This window comes from Oncorhynchus nerka, linkage group LG15 (genome assembly GCF_034236695.1).
Source record: "Oncorhynchus nerka isolate Pitt River linkage group LG15, Oner_Uvic_2.0, whole genome shotgun sequence".
Taxonomy (NCBI): Eukaryota; Metazoa; Chordata; class Actinopteri; order Salmoniformes; family Salmonidae; genus Oncorhynchus; species Oncorhynchus nerka.
Genome location: NC_088410.1, coordinates 7660799 through 7675126, shown reverse-complemented (window position 1 = coordinate 7675126; position 14328 = coordinate 7660799). Strand labels below are relative to the sequence as shown.

Sequence of the window (14328 nt, the reverse complement as noted above, 5' to 3'; positions counted from 1 at the left end):
TGTTCTTTAACTGACTTGCCTAGTTAAATAAAGGTTAAATATAAATAAATAATAAGAAAAACAATCCAAACAGAGTGAAAGAAGCGCAATGACTGCGCATCCGTGATGCTCGTGAACACACCTTTTTCCTCATACAGGCGGAAGTTTACAGTTGGATTCCCCGACCCTCCTCCATGTCAAATAATTGAAGAAAACCTATCCCAGGTAATCTGTGTAACGTTGAAATTTGTACCCAACATGCTATATCAGTGTTTAAGCTACTAGAACGACTACCAGCCAGGGAAGCGTCAGGTCGAGCTAACTAGGATGCGCCTATGGCTTTTTTCCCCACGTCCTCCACCTAGTCAGTAGCCACAGAGGATGTATAATCTACAACATGTGAAGGCTATTCCTGTCTCAGTAACTAGCTAACCTTAACTAGATCAGTGACCGTCGTTGTTTTTCCTCCAATGTTCTGCAAGCAGCGAACTAGCAAGCTTAGACTCATATCTGATACAATAACGACGTTGGATAGCTAGACGTCAGTATGTTTTCTGAATAGATCGATCGATCACATATCTCCTCTTCATATTTAAGACTGTGGCACCATGTCTGATCCGGAATCCCCGGATGCTAGTGATCCGGCCCAGAGAAGCTCCCTGCGAGGTACAGAGATGACGTCAGGGAAGCTGGAAGACTGCAGTCAAACACTGGAACTCAGTGTGGCTGTCAAAGATGATGACGGTAATGACGAGGAGGAGGCTGATGAAGAGGAAGAGGATAGCGATGATGTAGACTCTGGTAAGTTCAGGTGTTGAGTCAAGTCAATATTGGGCTACAATAAACTCTACGGTGCTGTGTAGCCTTTTCATAGCCTGACTGCCAGCCTGTTTCCCCTATATTGCCAACTCCTTATGGAGTGTGATTTGACAAGAGCGCAGAAACAGACTGTCAGTCAGGCTAGTTTATTCATAGTGCTGATGGTCTTTCATCAACACTACTGTCTGTTTTCAGTCAGGCTAGTTTATTCATAGTGCTGATGGTCTTTCTTCATCACTACTGTCTGTTCTGAGTCAGGCTAGTTTATTCATAGTGCTGATGGTCTTTCATCAACACTACTGTCTGTTTTCAGTCAGGCTAGCCTGGGCAACTCCAGTCCTCCAGGGCCTGATTGGTGTCACAGTGTTGTCCCAGCCCCAGCTAACACACCTGACTCCAATAATCATCTAATCACGATCTTCAGTTAAAAATGCAATTAGTTTAAATCAGGTGTATTTGCTAGGTAGGGATGGGGGAAAAGTGGGACACCAATCAGGCCCCAGAGGACTGTAATTTCCCTGGGCTAGTCTATTCATCACTACGGTCTGTTTTCAGTACTGTATCTTGTGTTCTCCACCAGGGCGGAAAGTTGTGAAAGTGGACATGGATGAGGAGGAAGGAGAAGCAGTGAAGTCAGGTGAGTAGAGAGTCCTCTGGGTAGTAGTGGTACAGTAGAGTCCTCTGGGTAGTAGCAGGACAGTAGCTAGCTAGAATGGGGTGGGAGAGAGTCCTCTGGGTAGTAGCAGGACAGTAGCTAGAATGGGGTGGGAGAGAGTCCTCTGGGTAGTAGCAGGACAGTAGCTAGCTAGAACGGGGTGGGAATGAGTCCTCTGGGTAGTAGCAGGACAGTAGCTAGCTAGAATGGGGTGGGAATGAGTCCTCTGGGTAGTAGCAGGACAGTAGCTAGAATGGGGTGGGAAGAGTCATCTGGGTAGTAGCAGGAGTAGCTAGCTAGAATGGGGTGGGAATGAGTCCTCTGGGTAGTAGCAGGACAGTAGCTAGCTAGAATGGGGTGGGAATGAGTCATCTGGGGTAGTAGCAGGACAGTAGCTAGAATGGGGTGGGAATGAGTCATCTGGGGTAGTAGCAGGAGAGTAGCTAGAATGGGGTGGGAATGAGTCATCTGGGGTAGTAGCAGGAGAGTAGCTAGAATGGGGTGGGAAGAGTCATCTGGGGTAGAAGCAGGACAGTAGCTAGCTAGAATGGGGTGGGAAGAGTCCTCTGGGAAGTAGCAGGACAGTAGCTAGAATGGGGTGGGAGGAGTCCTCTGGGTAGTAGCAGGACAGTAGCTAGAATGGGGTGGGAGAGTCCTCTGGGTAGCAGGACAGTAGCTAGAAATGGGGTGGGACAGAGTCCTCTGGGTAGTAGCAGGACAGTAGCTAGAATGGGGTGGGACAGAGTCCTCTGGGAAGTAGCAGGACAGTAGCTAGCTGAATGGGGTGGGAGAGAGTCCTCTGGGTAGTAGCAGGACAGTAGCTAGAATGGGGTGGGAATGAGTCATCTGGGTAGTAGCAGGACAGTAGCTAGCTGAATGGGGTGGGAATGAGTCATCTGGGTAGTAGCAGGACAGTAGCTAGCTGAATGGGGTGGGAGAGAGTCCTCTGGGTAGTAGCAGGACAGTAGCTAGAATGGGGTGGGAATGAGTCCTCTGGGTAGTAGCAGGACAGTAGCTAGAATGGGGTGGGAATGAGTCATCTGGGTAGTAGCAGGACAGTAGAGTCCTCTGAATGGGGTAGGGAGAGAGTCCTCTGGGTAGTAGTGGTAGCAGGACAGGGTAGTAGTGGTACTAGAATGGGGTGGGAAGTAGAGTCCTCTGGGTAGTAGCAGGACAGTAGCTAGTCCTCTGGGGTAGTGGTAATGAGTCCTCTGGGTAGTAGTGGTACAGTAGAGTCCTCTGGGTAGTAGTGGTACAGTAGAGTCCTCTGGGTAGCAGGACAGTAGTAGCTGGTGGGGTGGAATGAGTCCTCTGGGTAGTAGCAGGACAGTAGCTAGCTAGAATGGGGTGGGAATGAGTCCTCTGGGTAGTGGCAGGACAGTCCTCTAGAATGGGGTGGGAAGAGTCCTCTGGGTAGTAGTGGACAGTAGCTAGTCCTCTGGGTGGGGTGGGAGGGAGTCCTCTGGGTAGTAGGGACAGTAGCTAGTCCTCTGGGTAGTAGCAGGACAGTAGCTAGCTGGGGTGGGAGAGAGTCCTCTGAGAAGTAGCAGGACAGTAGCTAGAATGGGGTGGGAGAGAGTCCTCTGGGTAGTAGCAGGACAGTAGCTAGAATGGGGTGGGAGAGAGTCCTCTGGGAAGTAGCAGGACAGTAGCTAGAATGGGGTGGGACAGAGTCCTCTGGGTAGTAGCAGGACAGTAGCTAGCTAGAATGGGGTGGGAATGAGTCCTCTGGGTAGTAGCAGGACAGTAGCTAGCTAGAATGGGGTGGGAATGAGTCCTCTGGGTAGTAGCAGGACAGTAGCTAGAATGGGGTGGGAATGAGTCATCTGGGTAGTAGCAGGACAGTAGCTAGCTAGAATGGGGTGGGAATGAGTCATCTGGGGTAGTAGCAGGAGAGTAGCTAGAATGGGGTGGGAATGAGTCATCTGGGGTAGTAGCAGGAGAGTAGCTAGAATGGGGTGGGAATGAGTCCTCTGGGTAGTAGCAGGACAGTAGCTAGAATGGGGTGGGAGTGAGTCCTCTGGGTAGTAGCAGGACAGTAGCTAGAATGGGGTAGTGGACAGTAGAGTCCTCTGGGTAGTAGTGGTACAGGACAGTAGCTAGTAGATCCTCTGGGGTAGGGACAGTAGAGAGTCCTCTGGGTAGTAGTGGTACAGGACAGTAGCTAGAATGGGAGTGGGTACAGAGAGTCCTCTGGGAAGTAGTGGTACAGTAGCAGGACAGTAGCTAGAATGGGGTGGGAAGAGTCCTCTGGGTAGTAGCAGGACAGTAGCTAGCTAGAATGGGGTGGGACAGAGTCCTCTGGGTAGTAGCAGGACAGTAGCTAGCTGAATGGGGTGGGAATGAGTCATCTGGGGTAGTAGCAGGACAGTAGCTAGAATGGGGTGGGAATGAGTCCTCTGGGTAGTAGCAGGACAGTAGCTAGAATGGGATGGGAGAGAGTCCTCTGGGTAGTAGCAGGACAGTAGCTAGAATGGGGTGGGAATGAGTCATCTGGGTAGTAGCAGGACAGTAGCTAGCTAGAATGGGGTGGGAGAGAGTCCTCTGGGTAGCTAGCAGGACAGAGTCCTCTGGGAAGTAGCTAGCTAGAATGGGGTGGGAGAGAGTCCTCTGGGTAGTAGCAGGACAGTAGCTAGAATGGGGTGGGAATGAGTCCTCTGGGTAGTAGCAGGACAGTAGCTAGCTGGAATGGGGTGGGACAGAGTCATCTGGGTAGTAGCAGGACAGTAGCTAGCTGGAATAGTGTGGGAGAGAGTCCTCTGGGTAGTAGCAGGACAGTAGCTAGCTAGAATGGGGTTGGAATGAGTCATCTGGGTAGTAGCAGGACAGTCTGGCTATAATGGTGGGACAGTGAGTCCTCTGGGTAGTAGCAGGACAGTAGCTAGAATGGGCTGGGAGAGTCCTCTGGGTAGTAGCAGGACAGTAGCAGCTAGAATGGGGTGGGAATGAGTCATCTGGGTAGTAGTGGACAGTAGCTAGCTATAATGGGGTGGGAGAGTCCTCTGGGTAGTAGTGGACAGTAGCAGAATGGGGTTGGAGAGAGTCCTCTGGGTAGTAGTGGCTAGCTAGAATGGTGTGGGAGAGTCCTCTGGGTAGTAGCAGGACAGTAGCTAGCTAGAACGGGGTGGGAATGAGTCCTCTGGGTAGTAGCAGGACAGTAGCTAGCTAGAATGGGGTGGGAATGAGTCCTCTGGGTAGTAGCAGGACAGTAGCTAGAATGGGGTGGGAATGAGTCATCTGGGGTAGTAGCAGGACAGTAGCTAGAATGGGGTGGGAATGAGTCCTCTGGGTAGTAGCAGGACAGTAGCTAGAATGGGGTGGGAGGGAGTCCTCTGGGTAGTAGCAGGACAGTAGCTAGAATGGGGTGGGACAGAGTCCTCTGGGTAGTAGCAGGACAGTAGCTAGCTAGAATGGGGTGGGAGAGAGTCCTCTGAGAAGTAGCTAGAATGGGGTGGGAGAGAGTCCTCTGGGAAGTAGCAGGACAGTAGCTAGAATGGGGTGGGAGAGAGTCCTCTGGGAAGTAGCAGGACAGTAGCTAGAATGGGGTGGGACAGAGTCCTCTGGGTAGTAGCAGGACAGTAGCTAGCTGGAATGGGGTGGGACAGAGTCATCTGGGTAGTAGCAGGACAGTAGCTAGCTGGAATGGTGTGGGAGAGAGTCCTCTGGGTAGTAGCAGGACAGTAGCTAGCTAGAATGGGGTTGGAATGAGTCATCTGGGTAGTAGCAGGACAGTAGCTAGCTATAATGGGGTGGGAATGAGTCCTCTGGGTAGTAGCAGGACAGTAGCTAGAATGGGCTGGGAATGAGTCCTCTGGGTAGTAGCAGGACAGTAGCTAGCTAGAATGGGGTGGGAATGAGTCATCTGGGTAGTAGCAGGACAGTAGCTAGCTATAATGGGGTGGGAGAGAGTCCTCTGGGTAGTAGCAGGACAGTAGCTAGAATGGGGTTGGAGAGAGTCCTCTGGGTAGTAGCAGGACAGTAGCTAGCTAGAATGGTGTGGGAGAGCGTCCTCTGGGTAGTAGCAGGACAGTAGCTAGCTAGAATGGGGTGAGAGAGAGTCCTCTGGGTAGTAGCAGGACAGTAGCTAGCTAGAATGGGGTTGGAGAGAGTCCTCTGGGTAGTAGCAGGACAGTAGCTAGAATGGTGTGGGAGAGAGTCCTCTGGGTAGTAGCAGGACAGTAGCTAGCTAGAATGGGGTTGGAGAGAGTCCTCTGGGTAGTAGCAGGACAGTAGCTAGAATGGGGTGGGACAGAGTCCTCTGGGTAGTAGCAGGACAGTAGCTAGAATGGGGTGGGACAGAGTCCTCTGGGTAGAAGCAGGACAGTAGCTAGAATGGGGTGGGACAGAGTCCTCTGGGTAGTAGCAGGACAGTAGTTAGAATGGGGTGGGACAGAGTCCTCTGGGTAGTAGCAGGACAGTAGCTAGCTAGAATGGGGTGGGAGAGAGTCCTCTGAGAAGTAGCAGGACAGTAGCTAGAATGGGGTGGGAGAGAGTCCTCTGGGAAGTAGCAGGACAGTAGCTAGAATGGGGTGGGAGAGAGTCCTCTGGGAAGTAGCAGGACAGTAGCTAGAATGGGGTGGGACAGAGTCCTCTGGGTAGTAGCAGGACAGTAGCTAGAATGGGGTGGGACAGAGTCCTCTGGGTAGTAGCAGGACAGTAGCTAGAATGGTGTGGGAGAGAGTCCTCTGGGTAGTAGCAGGACACAGTAGCTAGCTGGAATGGGGTGGGAGAGAGTCCTCTGGGTAGTAGCAGGACAGTAGCTAGAATGGGGTGGGACAGAGTCCTCTGGGTAGTAGCAGGACAGTAGCTAGCTGGAATGGGGTGGGAGAGTCCTCTGGGAAGTAGCAGGACAGTAGCTAGCTAGAATGGGGTTGGAGAGAGTCCTCTGGGTAGTAGCAGGACAGTAGCTAGCTAGAATGGGGTGGGAGAGTCCTCTGGGAAGTAGCAGGACAGTAGCTAGCTAGAATGGGGTTGGAGAGAGTCCTCTGGGTAGTAGCAGGACAGTAGCTAGAATGGTGTGGGAGAGAGTCCTCTGGGTAGTAGCAGGACAGTAGCTAGCTAGAATGGGGTTGGAGAGAGTCCTCTGGGTAGTAGCAGGACAGTAGCTAGAATGGGGTGGGACAGAGTCCTCTGGGTAGTAGCAGGACAGTAGCTAGAATGGGGTGGGACAGAGTCCTCTGGGTAGAAGCAGGACAGTAGCTAGCTAGAATGGGGTGGGAGAGAGTCCTCTGGGTAGTTGCAGGACAGTAGCTAGAATGGGGTGGGACAGAGTCCTCTGGGTAGTAGCAGGACAGTAGTTAGAATGGGGTGGGACAGAGTCCTCTGGGTAGTAGCAGGACAGTAGCTAGCTAGAATGGGGTGGGAGAGAGTCCTCTGAGAAGTAGCAGGACAGTAGCTAGCTAGAATGGGGTGGGAGAGAGTCCTCTGGGTAGTAGCAGGACAGTGTAGTGGCCAATCGATTCAAAAACATGACACGACCAGAGAACTTTTGAATTCAATGATAGACTTTTAATACACCCTCGTATCAGAAAGCCGGAGAGCTCCGCAGGACCCAAAGGGACCCACAGAACACACCCTTTTTTCCAGAGCCCTGGCCCCAGTATTTATCCACATATGAGCCCATCCCATATGTAAATTACGTTACATTCCAATCTGTGCGCCCTGCTTGTTCAGCTCAATAATGCTCATACCTGCTTTCCGTCAGATTATAAATGATGACAATACCTTTGCTTTGTTCCTGCACTTAACTAAATGCATTCTTTTGTTTGTGAATTATCTAAGATCAGCAGACTATGTGTCTCCTCAGTTTCTAGCGTGTCCAGCTATACTAAAAATACTATACATTCCTCTTATTTTACAGCCCTATGCTTTGGCTCTGTAATTAACTCTGTGTCCCTCTGCATGTGTGCCTTTACCTCAGAGCAACAGACTATGTGTCTTCTCTGTCATTCCTTCTGCATCTCTACGTCCTAAAAATATGCAAACTATGTCTATTGGTCATCAGTTAGTCATTTGACTGACCCCCTCCTTTGTTATATCCCTCTGGCCTTGGTATGTCCAGCTATCCTGGCAGCTATGTCACCTTTCCTTCATGTAGTCTGTTTTTAGTGTTCAACTATTCCATATATCTTATGCATTTGTCTATGTGTTACATCTGCAACCTAGCAGGACAGTAGCTAGCTAGAATGGGGTGGAGAGAGTCCTCTGAGAAGTAGCAGGACAGTAGCTAGAATGGGGTGGGACAGAGTCCTCTGGGTAGTAGCAGGACAGTAGCTAGCTAGAATGGGGTTGGACAGAGTCCTCTGGGTAGTAGCAGGACAGTAGCTAGAATGATGTGGGAGAGAGTCCTCTGGGTAGTAGCAGGACAGTAGCTAGCTGGAATGGGGTGGGAGAGAGTCCTCTGGATAGTAGCAGGACAGTAGCTAGAATGGGGTGGGACAGAGTCCTCTGGGTAGTAGCAGGACAGTAGCTAGCTGGAATGGGGTGGGAGAGTCCTCTAGGGAAGTAGCAGGACAGAGTCCTCTGAGAGCTAGCTAGAATGGGGTTGGAGAGAGTCCTCTGGGTAGTAGCAGGACAGTAGCTAGCTAGAATGGGGTGGGAGAGTCCTCTGGAAGTAGCAGGACAGTAGCTAGAATGACCCTCTGCAGTAGCAGCTAGCTAGAATGGGGTTGGAGAGAGTCCTCTGGGTAGTAGCAGGACAGTAGCTAGAATGGGGTTGGAGAGAGTCCTCTGGGTAGTAGCAGGACAGTAGCTAGCTAGAATGGGGTGGGAGAGAGTCCTCTGGGTAGTAGCAGGACAGTAGCTAGCTAGAATGGGGTGGGAGAGAGTCCTCTGGGTAGTAGCAGGACAGTAGCTAGCTAGAATGGGGTGGGAGAGAGTCCTCTGGGTAGTAGCAGGACAGTAGCTAGCTAGAATGGGGTTGGACAGAGTCCTCTGGGTAGTAGCAGGACAGTAGCTAGAATGGGGTGGGACAGAGTCCTCTGGGTAGTAGCAGGACAGTAGCTAGAATGGGGTGGGACAGAGTCCTCTGGGTAGTAGCAGGACAGTAGCTAGAATGGGGTGGGACAGAGTCCTCTGGGTAGTAGCAGGACAGTAGCTAGAATGGGGTGGGAGAGAGTCCTCTGGGTAGTAGCAGGACAGTAGCTAGAATGGGTTGGGACAGAGTCCTCTGGGTAGAAGCAGGACAGTAGCTAGCTAGAATGGTGTGGGAGAGAGTCCTCTGGGTAGTAGCAGGACAGTAGCTAGCTGGAAGTGGGTGGGAGAGAGTCCTCTGGGTAGTAGCAGGACAGTAGCTAGAATGGGTTCCTGGGGTACAGAGTGGGGTTTGGAGCCTCTGGGTAGTAGCAGGACAGTAGCTAGCTAGAATGGGGTTGGAGAGAGTCCTCAGGACAGTAGCTAGGCCTCTGGGTAGTGCAGGACAGGAGCTAGCTAGCTAGCTAGAGCAGGACAGTGGGGGGTGGGAGAGTCCTCTGGGCAGTCAAGGACAGTCTGGGGGTGGGAGAGAGTCCTGGGTAGTAGGGACAGGACAGTAGCTAGCTAGAATGGGGTGGGAGAGAGTCCTCTGGGTAGTAGCAGGACAGTAGCTAGAATGGGTGGGACTGGAATAGCTAGCTAGAATGGTGTTGGAGAGAGTCCTCTGGGCAGTGGAATGGGAGTGGGAGTCCCTCTGGTGAGGACAGTAGCTAGCTAGAATGGGGTGGGAGAGTCCTCTGGGTAGTAGCAGGACAGTAGCTAGAATGGGGTGGGGTCCTCTGGTAGCAGTGGCAGGACAGTAGCTAGCTAAAATGGGGTTGGCGAGAGTCCTCTGGGTAGTAGCAGGACAGTAGCTAGCTAGAATGGGGTGTGAGAGAGTCCTCTGGGTAGTAGCAGGACAGTAGCTAGCTAGAATGGGGTGGGAGAGAGTCCTCTGGTAGTAGCAGGACAGTAGCTAGAATGGGGTGGGACAGAGTCCTCTGGGTAGTAGCAGGACAGTAGCTAGAATGGGGTGGGACAGAGTCCTCTGGGTAGTAGCAGGACAGTAGCTAGCTAGAATGGGGTGGGAGAGAGTCCTCTGAGAAGTAGCAGGACAGTAGCTAGAATGGGGTGGGAGGGGTGGGACAGAGTCCTCTGGGAAGTAGCAGGACAGTAGCTAGAATGGGGTGGGACAGAGTCCTCTGGGTAGTAGCAGGACAGTAGCTAGCTAGAATGGGGTTGGACAGAGTCCTCTGGGTAGTAGCAGGACAGTAGCTAGAATGGTGTGGGAGAGAGTCCTCTGGGTAGTAGCAGGACAGTAGCTAGCTGGAATGGGGTGGGAGAGAGTCCTCTGGATAGTAGCAGGACAGTAGCTAGAAATGGGGTGGGACAGAGTCCTCTGGGTAGTAGCAGGACAGTAGCTAGCTGGAATGGGGTGGGAGAGTCCTCTGGGAAGTAGCAGGACAGTAGCTAGCTAGAATGGGGTTGGAGAGAGTCCTCTGGGTAGTAGCAGGACAGTAGCTAGCTAGAATGGGGTGGGAGAGAGTCCTCTGGGTAGTAGTAGCTAGGAATGGGGTAGCCGAGCTAGAATGGGGTTGGGAGAGAGTCCTCTGGGTAGTAGCAGGACAGTAGCTAGAATGGGGTGGGACAGAGTCCTCTGGGTAGTAGCAGGACAGTAGCTAGAATGGGGTGGGAGAGAGTCCTCTGGGTAGTAGCAGGACAGTAGCTAGAATGGGGTGGGACAGAGTCCTCTGGGTAGTAGCAGGACAGTAGCTAGAATGGGGTGGGAGAGAGTCCTCTGGGTAGTAGCAGGACAGTAGCTAGAATGGGTTGGGACAGAGTCCTCTGGGTAGAAGCAGGACAGTAGCTAGCTAGAATGGTGTGGGAGAGAGTCCTCTGGGTAGTAGCAGGACAGTAGCTAGCTGGAAGTGGGTGGGAGAGAGTCCTCTGGCTAGTAGCAGGACAGTAGCTACAGTAGCTAGAATGGGTTGGGACAGAGTCCTCTGGGTAGTAGCAGGACAGTAGCTAGAATGGTGTGGGAGAGAGTCCTCTGGGTAGTAGCAGGACAGTAGCTAGCTGGAATGGGGTGGGAGAGAGTCCTCTGGATAGTAGCAGGACAGTAGCTAGAATGGGGTGGGACAGAGTCCTCTGGGTAGTATCAGGACAGTAGCTAGCTGGAATGGGGTGGGGAGAGTCCTCTGGGAAGTAGCAGGACAGTAGCTAGCTAGAATGGGGTTGGAGAGAGTCCTCTGGGTAGTAGCAGGACAGTAGCTAGCTAGAATGGGGTGGAGAGAGTCCTCTGGGTAGTAGCAGGACAGTAGCTAGCTAGAATGGGGTTGGAGAGAGTCCTCTGGGTAGTAGCAGGACAGTAGCTAGAATGGGGTGGGACAGAGTCCTCTGGGTAGTAGCAGGACAGTAGCTAGAATGGGGTGGAGTGGGTAGAGGACAGAGTCCTCTGGGTAGTAGCAGGACAGTAGCTAGAATGGGGTGGGACAGAGTCCTCTGGGTAGTAGCAGGACAGTAGCTAGAATGGGTTGGGACAGAGTCCTCTGGGTAGAAGCAGGACAGTAGCTAGCTAGAATGGTGTGGGAGAGAGTCCTCTGGGTAGTAGCAGGACAGTAGCTAGCTGGAAGTGGGTGGGAGAGAGTCCTCTGGCTAGTAGCAGGACAGTAGCTAGAATGGGTTGGGACAGAGTCCTCTGGGTAGTAGCAGGACAGTAGCTAGAATGGGGTGGGAGAGAGTCCTCTGGGCAGTGGCAGGACAGTAGCTAGCTAGAATGGGGTGGGAGAGAGTCCTCTGGGCAGTGGCAGGACAGTAGCTAGCTATAATGGGGTGGGAGAGTCTTCTGGGTAGTGGCAGGACAGTAGCTAGCTAGAATGGGGTGGGAGAGAGTCCTCTGGGTAGTAGTGGTACAGTAGAGTCCTCTGGGCAGTGGCAGGACAGTAGCTAGCTAAAATGGGGTGGGAGAGAGTCCTCTGGGTAGTAGCAGGACAGTAGCTAGCTGGAATGGGGTGGGAGAGATTCCTCTGGGTAGTAGTGGTACAGTAGAGTCCTCTGGGCAGTGGCAGGACAGTAGCTAGCTGGAATGGGGTGGGAGAGGGTCCTCTGGGCAGGACAGTAGCTAGCTGGAATGGGGTGGGAGAGAGTCCTCTGGGTAGTAGTGGTACAGTAGAGTCCTCTGGGCAGTGGCAGGACAGTAGCTAGCTAAAATGGGGTGGGAGAGAGACCTCTGGGTAGTAGTGGTAAAGTAGAGTCCTCTGGGCAGTGGCAGGACAGTAGCTAGCTGGAATGGGGTGGGAGAGGGTCCTCTGGGCAGTGGCAGGACAGTAGCTAGCTAGAATGGGGTGGGAGAGAGTCCTCTGGGTAGTGGCAGGACAGTAGCTAGCTGGAATGGGTGAGAATAGAGTCCTCTGGGTAGTGGCAGGACAGTAGCTAGAATGGGGTGGGAGAGAGTCCTCTGGGTAGTAGCAGGACAGTAGCTAGCTAGAATGGGGTGGGAGAGAGTCCTCTGGGTAGTAGCAGGGCAGTAGCTAGCTAGAATGGGGTGAGGATAGTCCTCTGGGCTCCTAACCTTCTGCACTCATTATTGTACAGGTTACCCATGTCTATATCAAACACTGATTGACAGAAATAATAAACATCAGCAGACACTCAGGCCCCAGTTGCCTGGTTGCCTGGTTACCTGTTATAGAAGTTCTGATGGATATTATCGGTTCTATTCATGTGAATCTGTATTTTAACAGGGCTTTCTATTGTTAAAGAGATGCAGAGGAGGAGGGAGGTGGCGGAGATGAGACCAACTCCGGTAATCACAGACCACAATAACCATTCATGGGGATGATAAAAGCTTTGGTTGTATCCACTTTGATAGTTTATAGTGTTTACGTAAGAGAACATTGATCTTAAAGAGATACACACGGTTCTCCGACCGTATTTAACCTGTAGTGTTGTCACGGAAACAGGAGGGGGCGCCAACTCGGACACAGACAGTTCAGACGGGGAGAATGAACAGAGTTCGAACGCTCAGAGTGCAGTGGAGAAGCCACACCCTTGCTCCCAGTGTGGCAAGACCTTCATCACCGTGGGGAGCCTGAAGAGGCACACACAGACTCACAGCGGAGAGAAACCCCACCGGTGCTCCGTCTGCGGGAAATGTTTCTCACGCTCAGATGACATGAAGAGACACCTCACCATCCACACAGGTTATTGTGGAACAATTATTATTTTTCAGTATTTGGCATAGACTATTACAAGATAGAATATAGCTGTAAGCAGCCATGGTGGTGCTCAAGCCTTATTGCACCACAGCGCCAACTTCAGTACACCAGACCATGCCTGCCAATTATCACAACTCAACATCCAGCAGACCAGACCATGCCTGCCATAACATCACAACATCCACCTGACCATGTGGTATGCTTCTGGTGGATTTGGGACCATTTTAGTGACGTCGACTACTTCTCTAAGTAGAAGTGCTGTGAAGTGTAGAGGTCTTCTCATGTAAATGCTAAATAAATCCGTATCCACACAGGAGAGAGGGTCCGTCACATTTTAAAAGTTGTATGTATTATTATCATAGTAAGAGAGGTGAGCATGTGCCACACATCTAATGAGGGGCTGAATCAAACATATGTCTAGCAATGGGAAATATCACTTAAATGTATTATGTTTAGATGACAAAATGTTGGAATCGATATACAGTGGGGCAAAGTATTTAGTCAGCCACCAATTGTGCAAGTTCTCCCACTTAAAAAGATGAGGCCTGTAATGTTCATCATAGGTACACTTCAACTATGACAAAATGAGAAGGAAAAAAATCCAGAAAATCACATTGTAGGATTTTTAATGAATTTATTTGCAAATTATGGTGGAAAATAAGTATTTGGTCACCTACAAACAAGCAAGATTTCTGGCTTAGATGACAAAATGTTGGAATCGATATATATGGATGCTCTTGATCGACTTTATCGGTACCTCTAACTCATCCCTAGGAGAGAGGGTGAGCCACGTCTGTCATCAGTGTGGGAAGACTTTCACCAGTCTGGGAGGGCTGAAGAAACACCAGATGACCCACACAGGTGTAGTGCTCCTTCTTCCAGGTGTATAGAGGATGATGTCATGGGATGTTTGTTGATGATGAGGGCGCGGCATCGTAGCCTAGTGGTTAGGGCGTTGGGCCAGTAACCGAAATGGTTGCTGGATCACAATCCCCGAGCTGACAAGGTCAAAATCTGTCGTTCTGCCTCTGAACAAGGCAGTTAACCCACTGTTCCCGGAGAGGCTGTCATTGTAAATTGTAGAATTTGTTCTTAACTGACTTGCCTAATTAAATTAAATAAAAATACACATATGTTAATGATATGACGTAATGTATTATAACAGATATTGATGACAATAATTGCCTACAAATGTTATCAGTGTCTCAACTCTCTTTGATTGGGCCTCAATGTGTTTTTTAACTCTGTTATTTGTGACATTGAAACGTTCTGTCTGTCTATGTATCAGGAGAGAAGCCGTTCCAGTGTTCTGAGTGTGGGAAAGGTTTCACTGCGCAGGGTAACCTCAAGATCCACCAGCTCATCCACACAGGTCTGTTATATAATACATGTGCCGTTTTACCTCTCAGGTTTATATCTCTCAGAAAGACACTCAACGTTTTGTACCGGCTTTTAAATTAAAATGTATTTATGTTCATCTTGTTTGTCTCCATGTCATTGGTATTTATGTTCATCTTGTTTCTGTCTCCCATATCATTGGTATTTATGTTCATCTTGTTTCTGTCTCCCATATCATTGGTATGTGTTCTGTGTAGAGTTCTCATTCTCAGCCCGACGGTTTCAGGCTTGCCATGCTGTGTTAAGGGGGGACTGGAAGTCTGCCCACCTTTTCAGCCCACTACGTTTCTCTCAGCCGCAGCAGCAGCC

The 14328-nt window shown here is 50.8% G+C and overlaps 1 protein-coding gene across 2 annotated transcripts; it reads left to right on the top strand.

Annotated features, from left to right (window-relative positions):
* Window positions 1–68: 68 nt before the first annotated feature.
* LOC115115412 (nucleolin-like) lies at window positions 69–14104 on the top strand. Of its 2 annotated transcripts, none has more exons than XM_065002268.1 (7): window positions 69–204; window positions 577–780; window positions 1379–1435; window positions 12166–12209; window positions 12367–12606; window positions 13396–13482; window positions 13910–14104. In XM_065002268.1, exons 2-5 carry the CDS (start codon window positions 588–590, stop codon window positions 12496–12498), a joined length of 426 nt encoding a protein of 141 aa, XP_064858340.1. In that variant the 5' UTR covers window positions 69–204; window positions 577–587; the 3' UTR covers window positions 12499–12606; window positions 13396–13482; window positions 13910–14104. The 2 variants fall into 2 exon arrangements, with proteins under 2 accessions (XP_064858340.1, XP_064858339.1); XM_065002267.1 differs by having other exon boundaries at window positions 71–204; window positions 12148–12209.
* Window positions 14105–14328: the final 224 nt, after the last annotated feature.